Source organism: Lodderomyces elongisporus, chromosome 6, assembly GCF_030384665.1.
Source record: "Lodderomyces elongisporus chromosome 6, complete sequence".
Classification (NCBI taxonomy): Eukaryota; Fungi; Ascomycota; class Pichiomycetes; order Serinales; family Debaryomycetaceae; genus Lodderomyces; species Lodderomyces elongisporus.
Genome location: NC_083678.1, coordinates 14,210 through 38,907, shown reverse-complemented (window position 1 = coordinate 38,907; position 24,698 = coordinate 14,210). Strand labels below are relative to the sequence as shown.

The window sequence follows — 24,698 nt, the reverse complement described above, 5'->3', positions numbered from 1 at the left end:
TAATTTTTGTATAGTAAAGTATGTCTACTATACAACTGCATCTTCTTTCTTTTCCTTTTCCTATTTATATTATTTTTGGAAGTGAAAAGGTTCAAATATATATTTGGAAAGATTTGATGAATGGAACATACTAGCTTTTTGACATGTAATACTCTTGTTCTAGAATAATAAATACATAAAAGTTGCATACTTTTTTGTTACAATTATCAACCAAATTTGTGGATTTGGAAAATTAAAATTATCTTTTAATGTTTTTTTTCTATACAGATACAAAAGGTGTACTTCTTAGTCTTGTTCTCTTGAGATTTGTAAAAAAACTTTAATTATTCTTTTCTTTAATTTAGTCTTATCTTTTCACTTGATGCTCAAGAGTGTTCTCAACTAGTCCAAATTAACATTGTTACGTGTCCATGGCACTTGGTTGCAAAAGGGCGGCGAGAGAGGAGGAGAGAGGAAGAGAGAGGAGGAGAGAGGAAGAGAGAAAAGGAGAGAAAAGGAGAGAGGAAGAGAGAGGAGGAGAGAGGAGGAGAGAAACAGAGGGAGAGGGAGAGAGCAAGTGGAGAAGTGCGTGCGCGTTCTTTATGGGGAATTCAATCCCAATGATCTTGGAGAACACACAAAGCCACGATTTTCATCTTTTCATCAAAACCATCACCAAACGACAACTGACGAATAGTTAACTGATTAACTAATCAATTGATTTACTCTAACCACCAAAAAAAAACAACAAAGAAAGAGAGAAATGAGGCTGCTAAAGTTGCAATTGGTGGCGTTGTTTCTACTCATTGGTTTAGGATCGGCTGTTAAAGAACATTTGTTCAAAACATGTGCACAAGCGGGCTTTTGTCACCGGAACCGATATTATGCTGAGCAAGTTAGCAACAACCAGAACTTTGTTTCACCATACTCTGTGAAACAGGATTCAGTCTATCTAGATGAGATTGATAAAGTGATACATGGGGAGATAATAAAGAGAATACCAGAACCAAGATCAGGACAAGGACAAGGACAGAGACATGGTAAGCTGGTGAGCTTACCGTTTGAGATTAGCTTTGTAGAAGATAGTTTCCGGTTCAAGATGGATGAAAAAATTGACAGTAGACAGCCTCAGAGTGAAGTGGTCAATTCCAAAAGGTATAATGAAACTTCGAAATGGGCTTTTACTGATAGCATCAACGTTGGTGTACCTTCACTTGAATTGACAAAAGATTCGGCAGTAATTGGCTTTGCACAACAACAAGTGGTTTTACAATTTCAACCATTTAAATTATCTTTTTACTTTAATGGCGAAGAGCAGTTGGTTTTTAATGAGCAACAATTCTTAAACTTTGAACACTGGAGACTGCAAGATGACAACGAAAACAACTTGTTGCCTGAAGAAACCGCTTATGATATGTTTTCAGACTCATTCGGCGACTCTAGAGCGGACTCCTTGCCATTTGGTCCGGAATCAATTGCTGCAGACTTTACACTTAAAGGGTTTCTGAATCTCTATGGTATTCCAGAACACGCAGACTCATTGTTGTTGAAAGATACGATAAATGCAGAACCTTATAGATTGTACAATGTGGACATTTTTGAATATGAAGTGGACTCTCGTTTGCCAATGTACGGGTCAATACCTCTTTTATTTGGTGTCAAAAAAGATGTTGCTTTGGGAATCTTTTGGATCAATAGCGCAGACTCATTTATTGATATCCTGAGGAAAGGAAAGAACAAAGAGTCAACTTCATCTAGTTCCTTTGATTCTACTAATTCATCTGTTCACTGGATGTCTGAAAATGGTGTGCTCGATTTCATCATTATTATGGAGTCCAAAGCTGCAGACTTAAATAGAGTTTACGGGAAGATAACAGGTAATGTACAGTTACCACTCTTGCCTAGCTTGGGCTACCATCAGTGTAGATGGAATTACAACGACATCAAGGATGTTCTTGACGTTAGTGCCAAGTTTGACGAGTTTGGTATACCATATGATAGCATTTGGCTAGACATTGAGTATGCAGACAAGAAACAATATTTTACATGGGATCCTGAGAACTTTGATCAACCAGGCAAAATGTTGGAGACATTGGATAGGACTGGAAGGAACTTGGTTGTTATTATTGACCCACACTTGAAAAAGGGCTACGAAATAAGTGATGAGGTTATACGCAAAAACATTGCCATGAAGGACTCAAAAGATTCGGTATTCAGTGGCCATTGCTGGCCCGGAGAATCGGTTTGGATTGATACCTTGAACCCCGAATCTCAACCATTTTGGAACCAAGCACATGAAAAATTCATGTTATCCAGTAAGCACAAGAACTTGCATCTATGGAATGATATGAACGAGCCGTCGGTGTTTGATGGACCAGAAACTAGTGCGCCAAAGGATAACCTTCATTATGGACAATGGGAGCACCGTTCAATCCATAATCTCTTTGGTCTCACCTACCATGAAGCCACACACAAGGCTTTGTTGAATAGGTTTCCTGCTCAAAGACCATTTATATTGACACGTTCATACTTTGCCGGTAGTCAAAGAACTGCAGCAATGTGGACTGGTGACAACATGTCCAAATGGGAATACCTCAAGGCATCAATACCTATGGTGCTCACATCCAACGTTGTTGGTATGCCGTTTGCAGGTGCCGATGTTGGTGGTTTCTTTGGAAACCCTTCACCAGAATTACTTACTAGATGGTACCAAACAGGTATTTGGTATCCATTTTTCAGAGCTCATGCTCATATTGACTCTAGAAGAAGGGAGCCATGGTTGATTGGAGATCCATACACTGTATATATCAGAGATGCTATTAGATTGCGTTATGCATTATTGCCAGTTTGGTATACCAGCTTTTACCAGGCTTCGCTTAGTGGGTCTCCAATAATGAAACCATTGTTTTACGAAGCTCAAAACTCGAGCGACGAGTTAATTTTTGAGATTGATGATGAGTTCTTTATTGGTGATTCGGGTATTTTGGTGAAACCTGTTACCACCGAGGGGCAGACTCAAGTTGAGTTTTATATACCAAAGGATGGTGAAGATGGATCTATTTATTATGACTTTACAAATGGAAAAATTGGAGAAAAGATTACCGAGTCCACCGTTACTGTTGCAGCAGGGCTCGACCGCATCCCCATGTTATTAAAAGGAGGATCAATAGTTCCTATGAAGTCTAGATATAGAAGATCTACAAAATTGATGAAGCACGATCCTTATACTTTAGTTATAGCTCTTGATGCCGATGGAAAAGCCAAAGGTAATCTTTATATTGACGATGGTGAAACTATTGGAGGATCATACAAGTACATCACCATCAAGGCTGATATCAACTCTGGTATATCGTTGGAAATTGAAGGAGATTACGAAAAGGATGCAATAAATATTGAAACCATAATCATTGCAGGTGTACCAAAAGAACACATTAAAGATACAACTGTAAGTTCGGGAAAGATTCAGCATAGTGGATCGTCGCATTTAACAATTGTTCATCCAACAAAGTTCCCATTATTGTTTGGAGATGCTGATACTAAAATTCCTCATCATGATGAGTTGTAACTTGCAGAATTTGAATTTGAATTCTTTTTTTTCCCCCAGTGTATTTAGAACTACGCCAAAAAAGAAAAAGAAAAACAGCGAAGATGCAAAAATTTCAAAGTTTAAAAAAAAGAATTTGAAAAATTTCATAGAGACTCCTTGATAACTTTTTTGATTAATCAGTAAAGCCGAGTTTTTTTTTTTTTTTCTTTTTATAAAATTAAAGTGTCTAATGAAAGCGTTGGTGTGTTTCAACATCATAACCAGGGGGTGAAATTCCTTCTCAATGATGGTATTTTGCACAACTTTATTTTTCTTTATTGAAAAATTAGAGTCCATAGAGTAAAATAGAGAAATTTGAAATAGGGTCTTATATGCAGGTACTGTTTGACTAAAGTAGAATTGGCAAAACTTTGTAGCAGATAAACAGAAACAAAAAAAAAAGAGGGACAAAAAGAAAAAAAAAGCAAAAAAGCAAAAAAGAAAAAAATAACAACAACAACAGGAACAGGAACACGAACAAGAACAAATGAGATTATAAGCAGAGGGGTGCTTCTTAATCCTCGTTTCTCCTCACTTCTTCTGCTCTCTCGCTTTTACTTTTCTCACGAACAATAGAGATACAGTAACGAGCGTCATTTCAACAATAACAACTCAAAAAGACAAAAAAAAGACGATAGTAAGAAAGAGAGAAAGAGCGGGAGAGCGAGAGAGAAACAAAAAGGACGGACCTGTGGGAAAAAAAACACCACGTCAGAGACCAAGCCTTGCTTTTTGTTTTATTGTAATTCCATTTCCATTTCCAATTCCAATTCCAATTTTCTTTCTGACTTCCATTCGACTTTTTACAGCTCTTTTATTTCTTTTATTTCTTTTTACACTCTCTGTTCTTAACATAACACATTGGGGTCACTATAATAAAAGTGGAGAGCACGTTGAATGGTTCAATAAGAAAAGTAGTACCAGTTATTATTTTTTCTTTTTCTTGACGCAATCTATTTATAGTCAAGGAGAAAAAAAAGAAAAAAAGTTGCAAACAACCAACAGCTCACAAATTGCACACATATTCTATACACGAACTGTTTAGAAACTATCCAACACTGTTCATTAGTTGTTCGGAAAATTGTTTACGAATTACATCATATTTCCCCCACACTAAATTTTTTTTTTTGTTTTTGTTTTATCTTTTTGCACACAAGTTATCCAGGTGTATGCCAACATACCACACTCTTTTGCAACAAGAACATAAATGTCACTGGGATCTAATTCAACCTCAGCTCCACTGAAGGACACAAAGATATCGTCAAACTCAACACTTGCCACGACTTCAAGCTCGAATCAGAGTGGGTCCAATGATTTCGTTAAGAAATTGTTTCTCATGCTACAAGAGGACAATTACAAAGATATAGTACGATGGACGGCACAAGGGGATAGTTTTGTCGTTATCAACACAAATGTATTTACAAAGGAGATTTTGCCTCGACATTTTAAACATTCAAACTTTGCAAGTTTTGTTAGACAGCTAAACAAGTAAGATTTCCATAAAGTTAAGATCAGCAACGAGGAGAAACAGACGTACCCTTATGGCGACGATGCATGGGAGTTTAAGCATCCCAACTTTAAGATTAATGATCGTGAATCTTTAGAGAATATCAGGAGAAAAGGACCAGCAACGAAAAAGAGTGCAATAGCTGCCACAGGAGCAGCAGCAGGAGCTGCGTCATCAATAGATAATGGTAGTAAAATAGCAGGTCAAGGTCACAAAAAGAGCCATAGTCTAACAGATATCAACCTTGATGAAACAAGAAACCTGGCCGAGGAAGCAAAGAAAATTTCACAAACCATTGCGCAAATCACACAATTGAATCATACTGTTAACCAGCTCAAAGATCAAATCGAGCACTTGAAAGAAAGCAACCAACATACTGTGCAAGAAAATTTGGTATTGCAGAAGAAGTACAAGACTTTGGTGGACCATATTGTAACCATCAACTCTTTTAACGAGAGGTATTATCGATCAATGACTACCTTGGCGAATGTGCTATTACAATCAGGAATCAAGGTACCGCCATTGGATTTTCCACCACCAAACAGTATCGGTGGCAGCAATATTAGCGGTATTGGTATTGGTATTGGAGTTGGTGGTGGTGGTAATAGTGGTGGTGGTCCTGTTTTCCCACACGAGCAATCACCTTCAAGCCAAAATAACCCATTTCCAAACTCTATGCCGGCAACATCTTTGCCCAGCATATCACAGCACTTGCTGCTGCAGTCTCCTCGAATACCGCCACATCTCCAATCACCATTAGTGCAACCACCATTTTTACAACCACCCGGAATCAATAATAATCACAATAATAATAACAACAGCCACCACGGCCACCACCACAACCACCACAACAATAACATTAATAATAACAATAACCAAGCGTTTCACCCACTGCAACAACAGCTTCCGCCACCTCCACCACCTCTGCACATGGTCCCTTCCCCTCACGCTCCAGCTCAACAAGCACTCTTTGGCGCCAACCGGGCCTTGTCTATTCCTAGTGGACGCCCACCGCCAAATTACAATGCAGCTGTTACCAGCCCAATAAGTGGTCTTGCAAACTTGTCTCGTCTGCTGTCTATTGCTCAACCAAATTCAGGGTTTATACCTGCAAAAACTACAAACCAAGCACTTGATCAGAATCGTGACGGAATAAGTCCGCGTCAAGATGGCGATGCAGTTTATAAGGGGTTGAATGGTGCAAGGCACCTGGCTAGTCAACCGCAAAATCACCCACCTTCTTCGTCTTCAACCAATCCAGCAGCATCTGCAACGACTAATGCAAGTGCACCAAACGAGTTTGTTCAAGCTTCACCTGCAAACAAGCCCTTATCGCCATTGACGAGCACATCTTCGTCACCAAACAATAATATATTGCCGCAAATCAGTACAACTTCCATACCAAACCCCAAATTCCACGTACTTTTGGTGGAGGACGACAATGTTTGTATACAATTGTGTCGCAAGTTCTTGGTGAAATACGGGTGCCAGGTTACCGTCGTAACGGATGGTTTGAATGCGATTTCCACGGTTGAACATACAAAGTATGATCTTGTCTTGATGGATATAGTGATGCCTAATCTAGATGGCGCTACTGCCACCAGCGTGATTAGGTCATTTGATACAAAAACACCTATTATTGCAATGACAGGAAACATCGAAGATAATGACTTGGTGACGTATTTGCAAAATGGTATGAGCGATATTCTTGCTAAGCCATTCACAAAGGACGATTTATATTCGATATTGTCAAAGCATTTACTAAAGGAAGAGCAACAAGCACCAGCACCAGCACAGGCACAGGCACAAGCACATCCACATCCACAAACGAGTGAGGACGGTTCTGTTATTAAGAAACAGCGAATAGAGTAGACTTTTGTTTTATTTACTATTTTTTAGTATGTATATTGTGAAATGCGATATCTGAAAAGGAATTGCCCCACACATCGCCCTTGACATAGTTGTGTTTAAACCTTTTAATCTCTACACCATCGAAATAAACAGAGTTCAAATCGTACTCAATCTCTGGCTCTTTAAAGCTTTTTCGACCATTTCGACTACTACGTTTGTTTTGGTTTGTTTGAGTGTTTTGGTTTGTTTGAGTGTTTTGGTTTGTTTGAGTGTTTTGGTTGTTTCGACTTTTCGGGAGTACTTTAACAAACCCATCTTCAACTGGATCTGTTTTTGAATAATGTACAAGGATTGCCATTGAGGGGTATAGATCCGCAAGCTTCCGCTTCGTCAAGCGGTCAGTATGTGCAATAATGTCGTTACCCAAGAATGCCGTTGGTTTTTCATTTTTGAGAATTTGCTCCATCACTGAAAGAGGAGCATGTGGAATGTAATGTAGCACCTTGTCATCATTCTTAGGTTCGAAGGACTCTTCAACGACATACGAAGCAAACACCTGTTTGTCCAATTTCGTAAAAACTGGGTCGTATAAGGAAATTTGGGTGATGTTTAAAAAATCCATTAATTCCAATAGAAATGCATATTGATAACGAGCATCTGAACTTTCCGATGGAGAGCCTAATGCCAAACATCTAATTTTCGTATATCCATTTTCCACCAGCACAGTTTCTTTCACCTCATTAAAAAAATTAGAATTGTGAATAACCTCCCGATATTTGGCTATACCCAGTTGTAGCTCTTCCATAATATGAAAAAAACAACCTCAAACATTATTCAACTATGGCATCATTCGCTTACTCCTAACCTTTTTTTTTCTTCACCTTTTTTCAACTGTTTTTCTTTGTGGAAAGATATATTGGTAAAGATAAATTTTCACACACAAAATTGAGAGAACGTGTGCCGCCTATCAATTTTTTTAATTTTTTTTTTTGTATTTTTTTTTTCTACAGTGGAGTCCAGTGAGAGAGAGGAAGAAAGAGAAAGAAAGCACATCTCGCAACTTGAAACTTTATAGTATCTCATTCTCATTCTCATTCTCTCTCACTCTCACTCTCAATCTCTTTCATTTTCTCACTTTTGTCTCATCCCTTTTTTTCATATGAACTGATTCTAATACTCAAGTTTTAAAACTTCTTACCCCATACTTTCCTTATTTTGTTTTTCCCTTTCCTTAGTCTTCCTTCCCCACCCCCACTTCCTCCTTAAACAAAAGTATCCACGTTGACTCAGTCATTGGAAATGCGTAAATGCAAGGTGTTTGTTGGATCATCACATCCTGAACTCGGCCAACTCGTTTGTGAACGTTTAGGCGTTGAACCAGCGCCATGTACCTTGAAGAAATTTAGCAATGGAGAAACTTCAGTGCAGATAGGAGTTAGTGTCAGAGATGAGGATGTATACATCATCCAGAGTGGCTCACCTCATATCAATGACCATATTATGGAGTTGTTGATTTTGATCAGTGCATGTCGTGGTGGAAGTGCCAATAAAATTACTGCTGTGATTCCACAATTTCCATACAGCAAGCAGAGTAAGATGAAGAAACACCGTGGTGCTATTACAGCAAGAATGTTGGCCAATTTGTTGGTCATGGCTGGTGCCGACCATGTTGTGAGCATGGACTTGCATGCTAGTCAGATGCAAGGCTTTTTCACAAAGCCAGTTGACAATTTATTTGGTGCACCTACATTGGCCAGATGGATTCGCCACAATATTCCAGATTGGGAAAACTCTGTTGTTGTTTCAAAGAATCCGGGTGGTACAAAGAGGGTAACTGCTTTGGCAGACTCGCTCAAGATCAACTTTGCCATGATTCATACCGATAGAAGAAGAACACAGGATGAGTATGCTAGAAAGAAGGCATTGAAAAAGGCCAAGATTATCGATGAAGATGGAGTTGACTCTAATGGAAAAGACAATATTGTTAATGAGCTCCAAACGGCGAGAATAGTTCAAGGACACGTTGTCGATGATGATTACCAATGCAAGAGTGCAAATTGTAAAAAGGGAGAGGTTGCTGATGAAAACAGCGTGCTTTGCGATTCAAATGGAACTCACTTGACAAAACACAATATAGTAGACAGCGATGTCCTTGGTGGCTCATATGATGTGGCCAACTCAGACGATGAAGATGATGGGCCATTAGTAGAGGAGAAATTGATTACCTTAGTTGGAGATGTTAAGGACAAGGTTGCAATTATTTTGGACGACATGATTGATAAACCAAATTCATTTATTGCTGCGGCAGAGCACTTGAGATTAAACTGTGGTGCCAAGGCTGTATATGTTGTGGGAACACATGGTGTATTCAATGATACTTGTTTGGATGCCTTGACTGACTCAAAGTGTATCGACAAGATTGTTGTTACAAACACATACCCAATTCCAAAAGAAGAAATCGAAGCACACAAGGATAAATTGGTTGTGATTGACGTTTCACCAATCTTTGCTGAGTGTATCAGAAGAGACCATTTTGGTGAATCCATCTCTGTTTTGTTCGACTCATTGGCAGCAGTAGAGTAGTAAAATAAGTTCTGGAAATTTAGTGTTTAATCAAGAATTGTGTAGAAGATGTAGTAAAACGGAAAAGTGAAAAAATCATGCAGACACAGGCACCGGGTAAACATGTACACAGGCACATAGAACATATGTACACAGGCACACAAGCACATAGACACACGGGCACATAGACACACTCAATGAAGCACAAGATATTTATGACTGTTTGGTGCTAGTGCAAAATTGTGGTACACTGTGCGGAATTCTCAACGCGGAAAAATAAGTAAAAAAAAATATATGTGTATAAAAAGGACTGATAGAATAGTAGCAAAGAAAAAATAATAAAACAAAATTATTACCTAATTGGCATTCACCCCCAGAATTTTGGGAAAAATACTTGAGTGTGTAGATAATGTAGTGTACAATTTGTGCGATAAAAACTAGCCAGCCAATACCAATACTTTTATTTTTCAAACAACACCAAGAATAACATGGGCCAATTTGGGTATATTGAAAGTGATGGTAGTATAGTCTCAATTACTACCGATGAAGATTATCTGAGCGATGACAGTGTGGAGACATATTCTGCTGCGAGTGACGACAATAATAATGATTTAAGTGACTCCATTGGTAATTCCATTGGCAATTCTAGTAGTGCTTCATTTAATGAGGGTGAAACGAGCAATTTTATGATGCCTCAAATACGTGCAAGTCAATACATCCATGTTGAGAATGGTTTAACTAAAGAAGAACCTTGCTCAATTGACATTGGACATGGCGTAACTAAAAGGAGTCCCACCATTTCTCCTTCTTCCTCTCCTGCTTCTGCTTCTGCACCCACTACTGCACCCACTACTACACCCACCACTGCATCCTCCAATAATGAGAAACCTGGTGACCCTTTCCAAGCATACTACGATGCATATGCTGACCAATTTCTCAAATTCATATCCTCCAATCCCACTACATACCACGTAATTAAACACTTTGGGTCCCTTCTCGAACACAATAACTTCAAATATTACTCGCAAGCAAAACCACTAAAACATTTGACACCCGGATTCTACTATACCACACGAGCAGACCAAACATTGGTAGCTTTTGTAATTGGTGGCCAATGGCAACCCCAGCATGGATCGTGCTTTGTAGGTAGTCATTGTGATGCTTTAAGCGTAAAATTAAACCCACGAGGTCTGTTGCATACTAATGCCAATGGGTACGAGTTACTTGGTGTTGCTCCATACTCGGGTAGTTTAAACGATAACTGGTTAAACAGAGATTTGGGTTTAGCTGGAAGCGTCTTGGTTCGTAATTCAGAAACTGGGAAAGTGGAAAGAAAGTTGATCAACTCTGCACCATCGCCAATTGCCGTTATCCCTCAATTTGCACCTCACTTTGGTTTACAAGGTGGTCACTACAATAAACAGACGCAAACTGTGCCAATCGTTTCTTACAATACTCAAGAACTAACACCAACGAAAGAAGAAAAGCAAAGTAAATTCTATAAGAAACACTCGTTAAGGTTATTAAGATTCATCAGCAAGCAAACAGGTGCTCCACTTGATTCCATCGTTGACTTTGATTTGGATTTGGTGGATGTTCAACAAAGCTGCAGAGGTGGATTGTCCAATGAATTTATTTTTCTGCCGAGTCTTGATGACAGACTTTGTGCATTTGATTCAATCTATGGATTGATTGAATTTAGTCAAAGCTTTTTTCTCGATAATGACATTTCAGACTATAACGGGTTGGCAGGTGTATACTTGGCCAACAATGAAGAGATTGGCAGTTTAACTTCAACTGGAGCCCATGGAGGCTTTTTGGTGGACAATTTACGATCCATCGTTCAAGCTAAAGCAAATGACATAACCATTGAAGAAGCTGTGGCACGTTTAATTACCAACACAGTATTCCTTTCAAGCGATGTAACACATGCCATGAATCCAAACTTCAAAGAGGTTTACCTTGAACACAATTTCCCGTTGCCCAACACGGGTCCTTCAATCAAGTTTGACTCGAATGCACATGTGTTGAGTGACTCTTTTGGTAAAGAGTTCTTGGACAGGATAGTTGCAAATTTGCAAGGTATTCAACTACAACAATTTCACATAAGGAACGATTCAAGGTCGGGTGGCACTATTGGACCGATTATGGCTAGTAGCAAAAGAGGTTTGAATGGTGCGAAATTGATTATTGATGTAGGACTTCCTATATTAAGCATGCATTCTATCAGAAGCGTAGCTGGCTATAAAGATGTAGGGATGGGTGTACGGTTCTTTAAGGAAGTATTTGGTAGATGGCATGAGGTAATCAAGGGCATGGAGTAAATGCAGAAAAAGAAAAAAGATTGATTAACGAGTGAAGTGTCTACGACTGGTGAATACATGTATTAAATAATTCTCATACTTGTTCATATATATATAGTTACATGTATGTACATTTTATCTTCTTTACATACCCTCGCTTGTGTTAGTAGTTTTTACCATTTCATCCATATTCTATTTTTCCTTTTTTTCCATAGCTTTATTATTATTTTTTATTTTTATTTTTATTTTGCTTAATTGAAAATGGTTACAAATCGCGCCCGAGTCACGTGGATTTCGAATAAATAGAACTTTGTGGAAATTTCGACCTTTCTCTATCTCCAAAAAAAAAGCATCTTCCCTCTTCATCATCATCATCCTTCTCTTTATAATAAAGCGCGTTCTTTTACATTTCATAATATATAGGCCAAGTTTCTCACCATCATTTAATAGGACTTTAAAATATACAACAGCATTTGTTTCTTTTTTTTTTTCGTTTTGAGAATAGATGAGAATATCAGCAGCAACATTGAAGGTTAATATACAATGTACGAGAATTGGAGCCAGGGCTAGGATCGGAGCTAGAAACAGACCATACTTCAATCAAAGTCTGGGGATCAAGATCACCCAAAGACTGTTCCATGCATCTCTGAGAAAGCTCATTGATTACGATCCATACCAGACTCTTGGTATTGACAAATCAGCCGATGCAAAACAGATCAAAAAGGCATACTATGACTTGGTGAAGAAATACCATCCTGATGTCAATAAGGAGAAAGGTGTAGAGAAACGATTCCACAAGATCCAACAGAGTTATGAGATACTTCGAGACAAGGAGAAAAAAGCCCAATACGACCAATTCGGTAAAGGTGCTTTTGATGAAAATGGAAACCCAAGTCCGTTTGGTGGCGCTCAGGGCCAGAACCCTTTTGGTGGTGGTGGTGGCGGAGGCAACCCATTTGCCGGATTTGGTGGTGGTGCCAGTGGAGGAGGCAACCCATTTGGAAATATGGGATTTGATTTTGAAGATTTGTTTAGAGAAGCTTTTACCGGTGGAAGAGGTGGTGCAGGCAGAGGTACGGGAGGCAGCAGAGCCCACTTTGTTACAGAGCATGTTGGAGATAACGTTGAGGTGCTCAAGCAAATACCATTTAAGGAAAGTATTTTCGGTGGCCAGGCTACCATCAACTATAAAGTGCTAGACTCGTGTAATACTTGTAAAGGAAGTGGATTAAAAGACGGTGCTAAGAAAAAGACATGTCCAACATGTCATGGAAGTGGTCAAACTTCGCATGTTATGGGTGGATTCCATATGGCCTCTACATGTCCAACTTGTCAGGGTGCTGGTGTAACAATCCCTAGAGCAGATGAGTGTGGTACATGTCACGGCAATGGAGTTCAGGAAACACCCAAATCAACCACCATCGACATCCCACCTGGTATTGCGAATGGATCTAGAATTAGAATCCCTGGTGCAGGAGATGCTCCATATGTAGCAAAAGATGAGTACAACCAGACACGTAATGGTGATTTGATTGTGCGAATAAACGTTGAAAAAGATCCGGTCTTTAAGCGTGAAAACAATAACTTGGTTGTCGAAAAGGAGATTATGATGACCACTGCATCATTGGGTGGTGAGATCATTGTACCGACTATCGATGGACAAAAGATTAAGCTCAAGATTAGACCTGGTGTCCAAAGTGGCCGTAAACTCGTTATACCTGAAAAGGGAGTACCAATCAACAGAAATGTTAATAATAGAGGCGATTTGGATGTTGTGTTGAACGTCAAGACTTTGGTTCCAGAAACACCAACACAAACGGCATTGCTCGAAGCATTGGCCGATGCCTTTGACGACAAGAATGCAAAGAGAACAGATGCAGACTGGCAGTTGGAGTTGGATCCAGATGCAAAGACGGAGAAGCTACACGAAATAGATGAAAAGGATTTGCACCCTTCAAAATTGGCAAGGATTGGAAAAGTTTTGGGCAAGTTTTTAAACTTTGACAGTAATGGCAAATCTAAAGATGGTAATGCCTGATTACCTCTGCAAAATTTCTTTTCTTGTATGTAAGTATCTGTAAATATATAGTAATATATATAAATATATATAAAGAGAATGATGTAAAGTAGTTTTTTTGCCTTTTTTCTTTCTTTCTTTTCTTTTTTCTTTTCAATTTATCAAACTTTGATCGATTGATATTCTGATTTGATATAAATCAAATGATCCTTAATTTCGGTAAGAAACAAGGAGAAACGAAAATGATAAAAAAGAATCATGCTTTAACTTCGTTTATGACCTTGAGGAGTTCCAGCCCATCGGCTGCAGTCTTTAGTTTGATGACATATGTCTCGACCTTGGATTCGGGACCAAACACTGGGACTCTGATCAAGGAACCATTTCCCATGGACCCATAGGTAATGTCTTTGGACAAAAGTGTATTGAGTAAAACCCTTTGACTTGCCTCTGCTCTAATAAGAATTCTTGATTTGGTTGTTTCTGGGTTGTACAATATACGTAGTTCACCAATACCTTTATTGATATAGGGGTTGGTCTTGTTGCTTGTATCCAAAAGCATCAACTTTGTCCTAGCTGAATATTTAACTTCTTCGTTTTCTTCACCAGATTGGACATCTTGCTTCTCGCCCAATTGTGCAACAGGCTTGAAATTGCCTTCAACTTCTTCTTCCTCTACTTTATCCTCTTCATCTGCTCCTTCAGTCTTGTTATTATCATTTTTCTCCAATTGAGATGATTGCGTAGCAGTGAAATTAAACAGTGGGAAGGCACTTGTGGTAGTAGAAGTTTTGGCACCAAATACAAATGGAGAATTGCTTGATTGGGTAGATTTTGACGAATCCGATGCCGGCTGTTGTGATGTAGCTGTAGTTGCAGGTGCAGGTGCAGTTGCATTTGCAGGCTTTCCAAAATTGAAAATAGGAGCTGGCTGTGACGATGGTTGTGAATTGGACCCAAATCCAGATGAAGATCCAAATTGGAAGCTTGGTTTTGCTGCGGAATCTGAGCTTGTGCCTAAACTTGAAGTTCCAAACAGGAATGGCTTTGGTTTTCCAGAGTCCAAAGCGCTTGTGGAATTCAGAGACTCTGATTCAGGTTTTGAAAATGAGGCTAAGGCCGATGTTGCTGGTGTTCCAAAAGATGGTTTACTGCCAAATTGGAATGCGCCTGTAGGTGCTGTTGACGTTGACGTTGATGGTGCTGTTGTTGTTGGTTGAAAAGAACTAGAGGTAGTGCTATTTCCAAACTTGAATCCCGTGGTGGCATTAGTAGAGGTGGGAAATGCGCTTGGAATATTGTTTTGTATAGTATTAGAAGCTGCTGTACTTGGAGAATTTGATGCACCAAATTGGAAAGCAGTTGTTGGTGCGGAAGTGTTTGATGCAGAGGTGTTTGAAGCAGTGGTACTTGCTGGAGTACCAAACTGGAACCCACTTGGTTTTGTTGCTGCTGAACCAGAGTCTTCCTTGTTCGCGGTTGGTGTGAAACTGAACGCTGGTTTCTTCACTTCCTTGGGTTCTTCCGATTTGCCGTTAGATTCATTCAACTGAGTCTTAAAAGGTTCCTGTTTGGTTTCAGTGTTTGGCTTGAGGAACGAGAATGGATTCTGAGGAGTAGCATTAGCAGTAGCATTAGCAGTAGCAGTGTTAGCATTGGCAACACCGCCTTTTTGCTCAGACGACTTAAACTCCAGTTCAGTTTTTTTTTGGTTGGCACCAAAGCTAAAGCCAATTCCATTATTTCCATTATTTGCACTGGCATTTGCACCGGTGTTGTTATTACTATCACCGTTTTGAGATTTAAATTTGAAAACATTGTCCTTGATTGGCTTATTGAAATTAAATGTAGGTCCTTTTATCTCAATGTCGTCATCGGAATCATCGGGATCTTTTTCATTCAATTTGGAGATCTTTTTAGGGTCAAACGTAAATGGTGAGCTAGATTTGGCTCCAGCGCCAGTATTGAAGGTAAACAGTGGTCCTTGAACCTTGATTTCCTTTTTCGTGGTTGCATCATCATCGGATTCTAAATCTGACTCGGACTCGGACTCTGAATCTGGTGTTGTTGACTTGGACTTTTTGGTCACGTTCTTGTCTTGCTTCTCTTCTAGTTGTTCTACCTTGGGTGGTGCAGGTTGCTGAGTTGTAAATTGCGTGGTATTGTTAGTAGTGGTACTGCTTGTGCTGTTACTGGTGGTAGTGCTTGTGGTGGTGGCTATCAGTTTATAATATTGGATATACTTTTCAGCAATATCGGATAAGTTAGCAACTTTGTTAGCTGCATTGCATTCATTGACTTTCTTTACAAAGTTTTCATTCAAAGCTCGAAGCTTGTTGTCTTGTTCGCTAGCATGTGGCAATGATGTAGAGGTTGTTGCTGTTGCTGCTGGTGTTGATGATGTTGTAGTGGTAAATATAGACCCAGCCGCACCAGCACTAGTATTTGCAGGTTTTGGTGCTGAAAAGGTGAATGGCGTAGAGGTTTGAGTAGATGGAGCAAATGAGAATGCAGTGGTTGGTTTTGCTGCTGGTTTAAACCCATTGGAACTCTCGCCCAACTTGCCTCGTGGCTTCAAGATCTTTCTGGTTGAAAGTATTTCACTGCTTGCTTGAATTGGCTTGCTGGTACTTTCATTAGTTTGTTGTTCTTCATCTTCATCATCATAGAAGGCATCTTTAGTAATCTGCCCAGTAGCTTGCCTTTTCCCCATTCTATTTTCTTTTTGGTATTTCTTTACTAATTTTCTTTTACTTTCAAGTGTATAGTTTAATCTATAGTTTTACAAGTCTTATAGCATGTATAGTATATGATGACCGTGGAGACTTGATGAAGCGATGTCTGACAAACATATAGAGCTACCAACTTTCGAAACTCATGGTGGAGCTTACGCTCTTGCTTTATTTTATTTCATTTTTATTAATTTTATTTTTATTTTTAATTTTCTTCACTTCTCTTGTTTTCTCTATACTTGTTGGAGAGAGTTTAATCTTACGGCGATAGAAGTTGTAAAAAGAGAAATGAGAACTGAGGAATGAGAAATACATATTGTTAATCGATTGATTAACGAAGAACAAGGTGTATGTCATTTTTTGAAAGATTGTTTTAATCAAAACTTGAACAGAGGTGTAAGTACTATTGCTGATGTTATAATTATTGTTACTGTTATTAGTGATATTAGTGATATTAGCGATTTTTGTTGGTATTACTATCAGTAAGAGTAAAATGCAATTGCTTGAGATCATCTAAAGATCATTTCAAGGTCATCTCTAGCATTCATGATCAAAGAGCTTTTCCTTAAACACATCTCTCTTGTGTAGATATACGTCAAACAGAATGGTTTATAATTTGGCTCAGTATATTGCTGTTAGCACACGTTGTTTTGGTAGGGACAACCAAAATGATTAGAGTGCACAAAACGATTTAATGGATCGGTGTTGCCTTGTCTATTGTATATCGAATTATCTATATTAGTAGCTCTACTAGCACAAGCATAAGTATCTTACAGCCGATTTTCGCGTTCTTTACAAAGTTAGGGTTTAAACCACTATATCACGTGCACAATTTTCTTTTCTCTTTTCTCACTTTTTTTTTTCTTACCGCTCTCAGCAGTTCACTCATACACCCTAGTGCGCGAGATATAGACTTTATCTTCAAGATACCTGAAAAAACACTTTCACTAGTCTTTTCCTTACAGTAACTAAGCAACTATAGAAGTATGTTCACAACGTCAAGACAAAGTGATCAGAAGAGAGAAAGAAAGATGGAAACAACCATTAGAAGATGAATATGTGAAACATGAGCAACTTGCAGATATCGAAGAACCTACAGAATTTGAAGAACTTGAAGAACTTGAAGAATTTGACAAACTTTACAAACTTAACAAACTTGCCGACAACAACGTGCTCGAGTTTGGTCCTGGCAAAGGAACAATGTGGAAAACTATTGAGAACTACACATTTGGGATATAGAAAAACCAACCACCAGTAATAGCAAGTCAGAATTGCCATGGAGTATTTAAAGTACCTATCACCAGAATTAATCAGCATCATTCATATTTTATTTTAATTTCTTTTTTCCTCAAAATTGATTAGGAATTGATTACTGCATGTTTATTGTGATTTCCATCATCATTTGTGTTTCCATTATTGGTTTCTTTCTTTTTTCATAATCACTATATTAACTCTGGAGTAGAATACTAACTTTAAATTTTTTTTTAATAGAAATGGCCCCAAAGATCCAACAAACTAAGGCCGCTAAAGCTGCTGCTGCTTTAGCCGGTGGTAAGAAAGGTAAAAAGAAGTGGAACAAGGGTAAGGTTAAGGACAAGGCTCAACACATTGTCATCTTGGACCAAGAGAAATACGACAGAATCTTGAAGGATGTCCCAACCTACAAATACGTCTCAGTCTCCGTTTTGGTTGACAGATTGAAGATTGGTGGTTCCCTTGCCCGTGTTGCTTTGAGACAATTGGAAGATGATGGTATTATCACCCCAGTGTTGAAGCACTCCAAGCAAGCTATCTACACCCGTGCTCAGTAAACTAATTAACAGTTGCTGTTTTAATTTGTTTAACTTGTTTAACTTGTTAGTTGACTGTATATTACGAACACACAACCCCCCCTTTTTAACATCATGTATTAAAAAAAAAATTATTAGAATATTTAAAACTTGTAGAATTTGCTCTCTAATGTGATCAAAACATATAAATGATTTGATTTTGGAAGAAAAAACTCTGGCGTGGAGAAAACAAGACTTTGTTTAATTACGTGGGCTGAGTATATAGTGCTGATTTTGTATATCGCGTCCTGTTCGGTGCCATCTCATTTCCTTTCCTTTCTTTACATTCCAATTCCATCTTTTCTCCGGACGACTGTTCTTTTACAACTATCCATTGCAATATCTAATAATAACAACTTACTTGACAAAAAATTACCGATGTTACGACGAGTTGCTACACCGGTTACATTTCAGAGAACATTTTTCGGCTCTGCAAAGCCTCAGTCATACAGGATTTCACGAGTTTTAAATGGGTCACCAGAGCAAGTCTATGCAATCGTAAGTGAGGTTGATAAGTATAAGCATTTTGTACCATTTGTTGAGGATTCTTTCATTACAGCACGCGATGCCAATTCGCTCCCGTCTAGAGCAGGATTAAAAGTTGGCTGGAAAGATATTACTGAAAGATTTGAATGCGAGCTCCAGTGTGCAAAGAACGAAAAAGTTTATGCCAAAAGTATAGAGTTGGATTTATTCCACTCGCTCGAGACGTTATGGACGTTTAAAAATATTAAATCCAATGGACCACCAAAATGCAAAGTAGACTTTACCTTGACATACAAGTTCAAAAACCCTCTATACGAGCAACTTAGCTCCTTGTTTGCACCAAAAGTTTCAAGTATTATGATTGGTGCATTCGAGAAACGGCTCATGCAACTCTCGTTTGAAAATACAAAGAACAATAGACAAACTGACGAGGCAAAACTTTAAACTTATAACTAAAAAAAAAGAAAGGAAAATGAATGGATGTTACATTTCGGTAACGAACGGCTAAAATCGGCAGCAGCCTTTAATGATCTTTTATGAATGTCACAGAACCATACTGAACTATAACAAAGAACGACAAACTTCAGCTTACGAAATTGAACGAGATTGAACGAGTTATTGAAAGATTTCCTGGAGGTATAAAGGCTTGTAAATATTCACCATTGTATAGTAATAACATCAGCATAACAACGGTAAAAGAAAAAAGAATAATAAGAAAACAGACAAATTACATCTGCAACTACATCTGCTATTGCAAAATCAATAACAAAAAAAGATATTAATTTTAGTATGTGGAACATCATACTTGTCTACTTTTACACCATTGCCGTGGTTGCGTCAGTGCTTGTTGATCCATTACCGCGTCCTCAAAGTATCAATTGGTTAGGCAATACGTCCATAACAATCGATATTAATCAATTGCAACTAAATACCAATAGTTCAATCCTTAATGACGCTTTCAGCAGAACAATTGCACAAGTGAGACGTGCCAAATGGTCGCCTTATGACTATACTAATTCAACGGATCCAATTATTGTTGTTTCCAGCACCTTGGAGTCACATGTGATTGATATACAAGTGGATGATCTCGACCAAGATTTACAAGTGGGAGTCGATGAGTCCTTTGAATTGCAGGTAAACGAAACCCAGATTGGAATATCGAGTGGCACAATCTGGGGTGCGTTGCATGCATTAACGACTTTGGCGCAACTTTTGGTGTACAAAGGCAACAATGGTCACTGGATATGTGAGTCGTCAGTACATATCGAGGATTACCCACAATATCAACATAGGGGGCTCATGATTGATTCCGCCAGGAATTTCTTGCCAGTGGCAAATGTCTTGGAACAAATAGAGATTATGTCGTTGTGCAAAATGAATGTACTCCATTGGCATTTGGTTGATAGTCAAAGCTGGCCGTTGCTTTTGGAGTCGCACCCTGAGATGATTCGTGATGCATATTCACTGGGCGAGATTTATACTAAAGATGAACTCAAATTGGTGCAGGATTTTGCTAGATCTCGTGGAGTACGCGTTATACCGGAAATCGATATGCCGGGCCATGCAAGAGCAGGCTGGAGGCAGATTGACCCCAATATAGTCTTGTGTGGAAATGATTGGTGGGGTGATGTGGCGGTAGAGCCTCCTCCAGGACAATTAAATATTATGGATCTGGATACTTATAAGTACATTTCCGACGTGTACAATGAACTCAGCAATGTATTTGGCGACAAATATTTCCATGTTGGGAACGATGAGCTTCAAAAAAATTGTTTTCCCCGTGAGTGGTTTAATAATGCAACTACACTTGGCGATGTGGTCCAGCACTACATTGATCGTGCCTTGCCTTTGTTCAACGCTATTCCTGGACGTAAGTTGATGATGTGGGACGATGTGCTCTTGTCGTCAGATGGAGCTGCTCATAGTTTGCCTAGTAATGTTACACTCCAAGTGTGGCATGAACAGAGCGGTGTCAAGAATTTGACTCTGCAAGGGTACGAGGTGGTGGTGTCGCTGTCCAGTCACTTGTATCTCGATTGTGGCTACGGTGGCTGGGTCACAGATGATTTCCGGTATGTAGACTCTCCCGAAAATGAAGAATTTAATAATGGCCAAGGCGGAAGTTGGTGTGCTCCCTACAAGACTTGGCAACGAATCTACACGTTTGATATTGCACAGAATTTGACTAGAGAAGAATCCAAGTTGGTATTGGGTGCCGAAGCTGTCCTTTTTTCTGAGCAAGTTGACTTTACTGTTTTGACGGGTAAGATTTGGCCAAGAACGTCGGCACTTGCAGAATCCTTATGGAGTGGCAATAAGAATGCAGAGGGTGTTTTCCGGTTAGAGGAAATGACGACTCGTATTTTACTTTTCAGAGAGTTTTTGATAAAAGCAGGCCATCCTGCAGCGCCCTTGGTCCCAAAGTATTGCGTGATGAATCCGCACGCTTGTGACTTGAATAAACCAAAATAGATTTTTCTCAGATTATCCTTTCTGCTTTATTTTTTTGGCTCTGCAAAATAAAATAAAATAAAATAGAATAAAGTAAAAAAAAGCAAAAAAAAAAAAATAAGGAATAAAATAGACAAAAAAAAGTATAGAAGAGTAAAGTAGGAATAGAGATTAAATTACTAATAAAAATATAAGAGTAGAGTATAGATTCTTTAGTTTGCACCCAATTTCCTTTTCTTCCTCTTCGCACTCCTTTGTTTTTTTTTCCCCTTTCCCTTTTCTTATCATCTTTCTATTTTTGCCTCAAATATGTCTAATGTGGAACTAAGGATAGAGCAAACGTTGCAATGGTTAAAGTCTACGAATCAGGAGGGCTTTGATAGTTGTATAGCGCAATTGAGCTTGGCTGTGAAAGAGACAGCAGAGGATCAAAACACACCAGTGAGTCTAAATCACATCTCATCGATTCTTGAATATGCACCACCAAAAAAGAATGTATATAAATTACGACTATACAGAGGGCTTCTATTGATTGTGCGAAATAAAGCAGTTCTGCTAAGCGATGGCACCGTTTATTCAAAAGTTGTGAAGAGCTTCCAAAACTTTATTGTACTGGACAACCCAACAGGAGAAGAAGTTGAAAACGAAGAGAAAGAAGAAGATGAAGATTGGAATAAAAAGGTCATTGAAGTGTACTGGCAAACTATGGCTAATTTCCCACGAAAACACCAACTTTTGCAAAAACTCAAGGAACTTAAAGAGCCTGAAGAGATGTCAGATACGGAAGACCTCGATGAGCTCAACAAGCTATTCAAGACTACCAAAGTGTTTCCCAGATCACCAGTAATCCATTTCTTGTTCCGCCAGTTCTTCACCGAGGATCCCGATGTGACAAATGAAAATTTACTCCAGTTGTTGAAGATTGAGGATAATCATGTATTGGCACAACTATACAAGTTATATGAAAGTATAAACTTTGAGGATATCACACACGATTCCAAAATGTTGCTTCATTTACTATATGATGTCATTACTCATGAAAGTTTTGGAAAGTGGGTCAATACAGTGCAGACTAGCACGGAAGTAAGGAGAGAGTGGTTGGAATTATCATCGACAATTTTACAGACTAGCGATGACTGGAACAACTATCAACTAGTAGCTCTCTTGGACTGGGTGGTCTATATATTTTGTATTGTTGGTGGCTCGCTCACCAAGGACAACCTCAACGATTCCGAAATTGAATATCAGATTCTTCCAGCATTGAGTATTTTGGCCGATTTATCAAAGTTTAATGCTACAGTACAGTTCCTTACCAACATGCAGGAATCTTTCTTACCAGTATTGATAAAAGTGTTTAAGCTCATTCATGAAAATGTCAAACAACTTACAATAAAGTCCAAAATAGAGGAGGTGGTTGGGTACCCACATGCAAAATCATACATCATCACCATCCTTTCATACATGTGCTACCAGTCCTTCCCTATTCAAGAGCAAATAAGAGAACTAGGCGGCCTAACACTTGTGCTATCGAATTGTGTGATTGACAACAATAACCCATTCATCAAAGAACAAGCAATATTGTGTACAAAGTATCTTTTGGACAAGAATCCATCGAACCAGAAAATAGTGGCAGAATTGGAGGCAAAGAAAGTGATCGATGACGATGTATTGCAAGAAGTTGGATACAAGGTGGATGTTATTGACGGGAATGTCACTATAAATAAGAAAAATGACCAACAACAAAAAAAGAAAGAATTAGAAAATTAACTAGAAAATTAAATTATAAATGAAAATAAAATAAAATAAAATAAAGTAGAAACATTTTTAAAACTTCAACTCATCTTTGATGGCCTGTTTCACCTTTTCGATGCTTGGCTCGTCAATGAGCTTGATTCTCTTTTCCTTGGTGCTCAAAGCCTTAAGCTCTGCTGGAAGTACATCCTTCTCAAAAGAGTAACCGTCAAACGACTCGAGTGCCTTGTTGACAACCTCGGAGAACTTGGCTGGATGGGCAGTCGAGAGCGAGATGTATTCTGCTTTAGGTTCTTTTTCGATGAATCTGTAGGATGTCTTGACTCCAATTGCTGTGTGTGGGTCAATGATGTACTTTTCTGGGTTGTTTGAATACACTTCCTTGATGGTCTTGATGGTGTCCTCGTTGCTGACTCTATCGGAGTCGAAAACAACTCTGGCTTTTTCAACAACTTCTTGAGGTGCTGTAAATTTACCGTTTTCCTTCAACTCTTTCATCCATCCGCTCAAGATCTCGCCGGCTTTCTCGTCATTGCCGTTGGCAACATTGTCTCTGATCAAGTACCACAACAATCTTTCAAAATTGGACGAGATCAAAATGTCCATGGCTGGCGAGTAGGTGACCTTGACACCGACTTCTTGCTGCTTTGCATATTCTCCAGATTTCATAAATCTGTCAAGGATATCGTTTTCATTTGTGGCAATAATCAATTTGTCCACTGGCAATCCCATCTTGTATGCATAGTAACCTGCCAAAATGTCTCCAAAGTTACCTGATGGAACAACGAATCTGACTTTTGAGTTTCCACCGAGTTGTTTTTGCAATTGGAAGTAGGAGTAGAAGTAGTAAGTCTGTTGTGCCAAGATTCTTGCCCAGTTGATGGAGTTGACTGCACCAACATGGTATTTGTCGTTGAACTCCTTGTCACCAAAGATTGATTTGACAATATCTTGGCAATCGTCAAAAGTACCATTAACGGAAAGGGTGTGTACATTGGCGTCTTCAACTGTAGTCATTTGCTCTTCTTGAATAGGACTAATTCTTCCAGTGGGGTACAAGATGAACACAGAAACATCCTTCTTACCTCTCAATCCGTAAATGGCAGCAGAACCAGTATCTCCAGAGGTGGCACCAACAACGGTAATGATGTCTCTTGGCTCACCTTCCTTCTTCTTGTTGTTGCATCTCACCAAGAAATACTCAAACAAGTTTCCCACAAATTGAAGTGCAACATCCTTAAAGGCATATGTTGGACCATGGAATAACTCCAAAATGTGTAAATTGTCGTCCAATTTCTTAATTGGTGTAACTTCATCAGATCTGAATGTAGCATACGATCTCTTGATCAAGTCCTTTAAGTCGTCGCTTGGGATCTCCAGTTCGTTGATGTACAATCTTAAAATCTCGAAGGCCAACTCGTTGAATGACAAGTCTTTCCAAGTTTCAGTGAAGTTGGATGGTAATTGTGGGATTGAAGAGGGCAAATAAAGACCTCCATCGGGGGCCAACCCGGTCATGACCACATCCTCAAAGGAGAGTTCCTCTGGCTGGCTGGACCTGGTGGATCTATAAACTTGTGACGACATTTCTTTGGTTTTTGTAGTCTTTGGTCTGGTTTGTTGAAATTAATCACCTTTTATTTCGA

The 24,698-nt window shown here is 38.9% G+C and overlaps 13 protein-coding genes across 13 annotated transcripts; 10 read left to right on the top strand and 3 right to left on the bottom strand. All coding sequences in view use genetic code 12, as the record gives it.

Annotated features, from left to right (window-relative positions):
• Window positions 1–742: 742 nt before the first annotated feature.
• ROT2 (glucosidase II) lies at window positions 743–3,544 on the top strand (the record flags this gene model as incomplete). Its single annotated transcript, XM_001524610.1, has 1 exon — window positions 743–3,544. One exon carries the CDS (start codon window positions 743–745, stop codon window positions 3,542–3,544), a length of 2,802 nt encoding a protein of 933 aa, XP_001524660.2.
• A 1,228-nt stretch (window positions 3,545–4,772) lies between these two features.
• Window positions 4,773–6,944, top strand: PVL30_004519 (uncharacterized protein; the record flags this gene model as incomplete). Its single annotated transcript, XM_001524609.2, has 2 exons — window positions 4,773–4,956; window positions 5,059–6,944. The coding sequence occupies 2 exons, from the start codon at window positions 4,773–4,775 to the stop codon at window positions 6,942–6,944; spliced, it is 2,070 nt and encodes a 689-aa protein (XP_001524659.2).
• A 16-nt stretch (window positions 6,945–6,960) lies between these two features.
• Window positions 6,961–7,728, bottom strand: PVL30_004518 (uncharacterized protein; the record flags this gene model as incomplete). Its single annotated transcript, XM_001524608.1, has 1 exon — window positions 6,961–7,728. The coding sequence occupies one exon, from the start codon at window positions 7,726–7,728 to the stop codon at window positions 6,961–6,963; it is 768 nt and encodes a 255-aa protein (XP_001524658.2).
• A 494-nt stretch (window positions 7,729–8,222) lies between these two features.
• Window positions 8,223–9,506, top strand: PRS1_3 (ribose-phosphate pyrophosphokinase 1; the record flags this gene model as incomplete). The annotated part of the gene is made up of 1 exon (XM_001524607.1): window positions 8,223–9,506. One exon carries the CDS (start codon window positions 8,223–8,225, stop codon window positions 9,504–9,506), a length of 1,284 nt encoding a protein of 427 aa, XP_001524657.1.
• Window positions 9,507–9,973: 467 nt separating this feature from the next.
• On the top strand, window positions 9,974–11,809 carry LAP4 (vacuolar aminopeptidase 1; the record flags this gene model as incomplete). Its single annotated transcript, XM_001524606.1, has 1 exon — window positions 9,974–11,809. The coding sequence occupies one exon, from the start codon at window positions 9,974–9,976 to the stop codon at window positions 11,807–11,809; it is 1,836 nt and encodes a 611-aa protein (XP_001524656.2).
• A 101-nt stretch (window positions 11,810–11,910) lies between these two features.
• Window positions 11,911–13,826, top strand: MDJ1 (mdj1 protein precursor; the record flags this gene model as incomplete). Its single annotated transcript, XM_001524605.2, has 2 exons — window positions 11,911–11,916; window positions 12,294–13,826. 2 exons carry the CDS (start codon window positions 11,911–11,913, stop codon window positions 13,824–13,826), a joined length of 1,539 nt encoding a protein of 512 aa, XP_001524655.2.
• Window positions 13,827–14,061: 235 nt separating this feature from the next.
• Window positions 14,062–16,515, bottom strand: PVL30_004514 (uncharacterized protein; the record flags this gene model as incomplete). Its single annotated transcript, XM_001524604.1, has 1 exon — window positions 14,062–16,515. One exon carries the CDS (start codon window positions 16,513–16,515, stop codon window positions 14,062–14,064), a length of 2,454 nt encoding a protein of 817 aa, XP_001524654.2.
• A 124-nt stretch (window positions 16,516–16,639) lies between these two features.
• PVL30_004513 (uncharacterized protein) lies at window positions 16,640–17,773 on the top strand (the record flags this gene model as incomplete). The annotated part of the gene is made up of 2 exons (XM_061119587.1): window positions 16,640–16,682; window positions 17,508–17,773. The coding sequence occupies 2 exons, from the start codon at window positions 16,640–16,642 to the stop codon at window positions 17,771–17,773; spliced, it is 309 nt and encodes a 102-aa protein (XP_060975570.1).
• A 254-nt stretch (window positions 17,774–18,027) lies between these two features.
• On the top strand, window positions 18,028–18,345 carry RPS25 (40S ribosomal protein S25; the record flags this gene model as incomplete). The annotated part of the gene is made up of 1 exon (XM_001524603.1): window positions 18,028–18,345. One exon carries the CDS (start codon window positions 18,028–18,030, stop codon window positions 18,343–18,345), a length of 318 nt encoding a protein of 105 aa, XP_001524653.1.
• A 396-nt stretch (window positions 18,346–18,741) lies between these two features.
• Window positions 18,742–19,293, top strand: COQ10 (Coenzyme Q-binding protein coq10, mitochondrial; the record flags this gene model as incomplete). Its single annotated transcript, XM_001524602.1, has 1 exon — window positions 18,742–19,293. The coding sequence occupies one exon, from the start codon at window positions 18,742–18,744 to the stop codon at window positions 19,291–19,293; it is 552 nt and encodes a 183-aa protein (XP_001524652.1).
• Window positions 19,294–19,638: 345 nt separating this feature from the next.
• HEX1 (woronin body major protein) lies at window positions 19,639–21,321 on the top strand (the record flags this gene model as incomplete). Its single annotated transcript, XM_001524601.1, has 1 exon — window positions 19,639–21,321. The coding sequence occupies one exon, from the start codon at window positions 19,639–19,641 to the stop codon at window positions 21,319–21,321; it is 1,683 nt and encodes a 560-aa protein (XP_001524651.2).
• Window positions 21,322–21,609: 288 nt separating this feature from the next.
• PVL30_004509 (uncharacterized protein) lies at window positions 21,610–23,067 on the top strand (the record flags this gene model as incomplete). Its single annotated transcript, XM_001524600.1, has 1 exon — window positions 21,610–23,067. One exon carries the CDS (start codon window positions 21,610–21,612, stop codon window positions 23,065–23,067), a length of 1,458 nt encoding a protein of 485 aa, XP_001524650.2.
• A 57-nt stretch (window positions 23,068–23,124) lies between these two features.
• THR4 (threonine synthase) lies at window positions 23,125–24,639 on the bottom strand (the record flags this gene model as incomplete). The annotated part of the gene is made up of 1 exon (XM_001524599.1): window positions 23,125–24,639. The coding sequence occupies one exon, from the start codon at window positions 24,637–24,639 to the stop codon at window positions 23,125–23,127; it is 1,515 nt and encodes a 504-aa protein (XP_001524649.2).
• Between the last annotated feature and the right edge of the window lie 59 nt (window positions 24,640–24,698).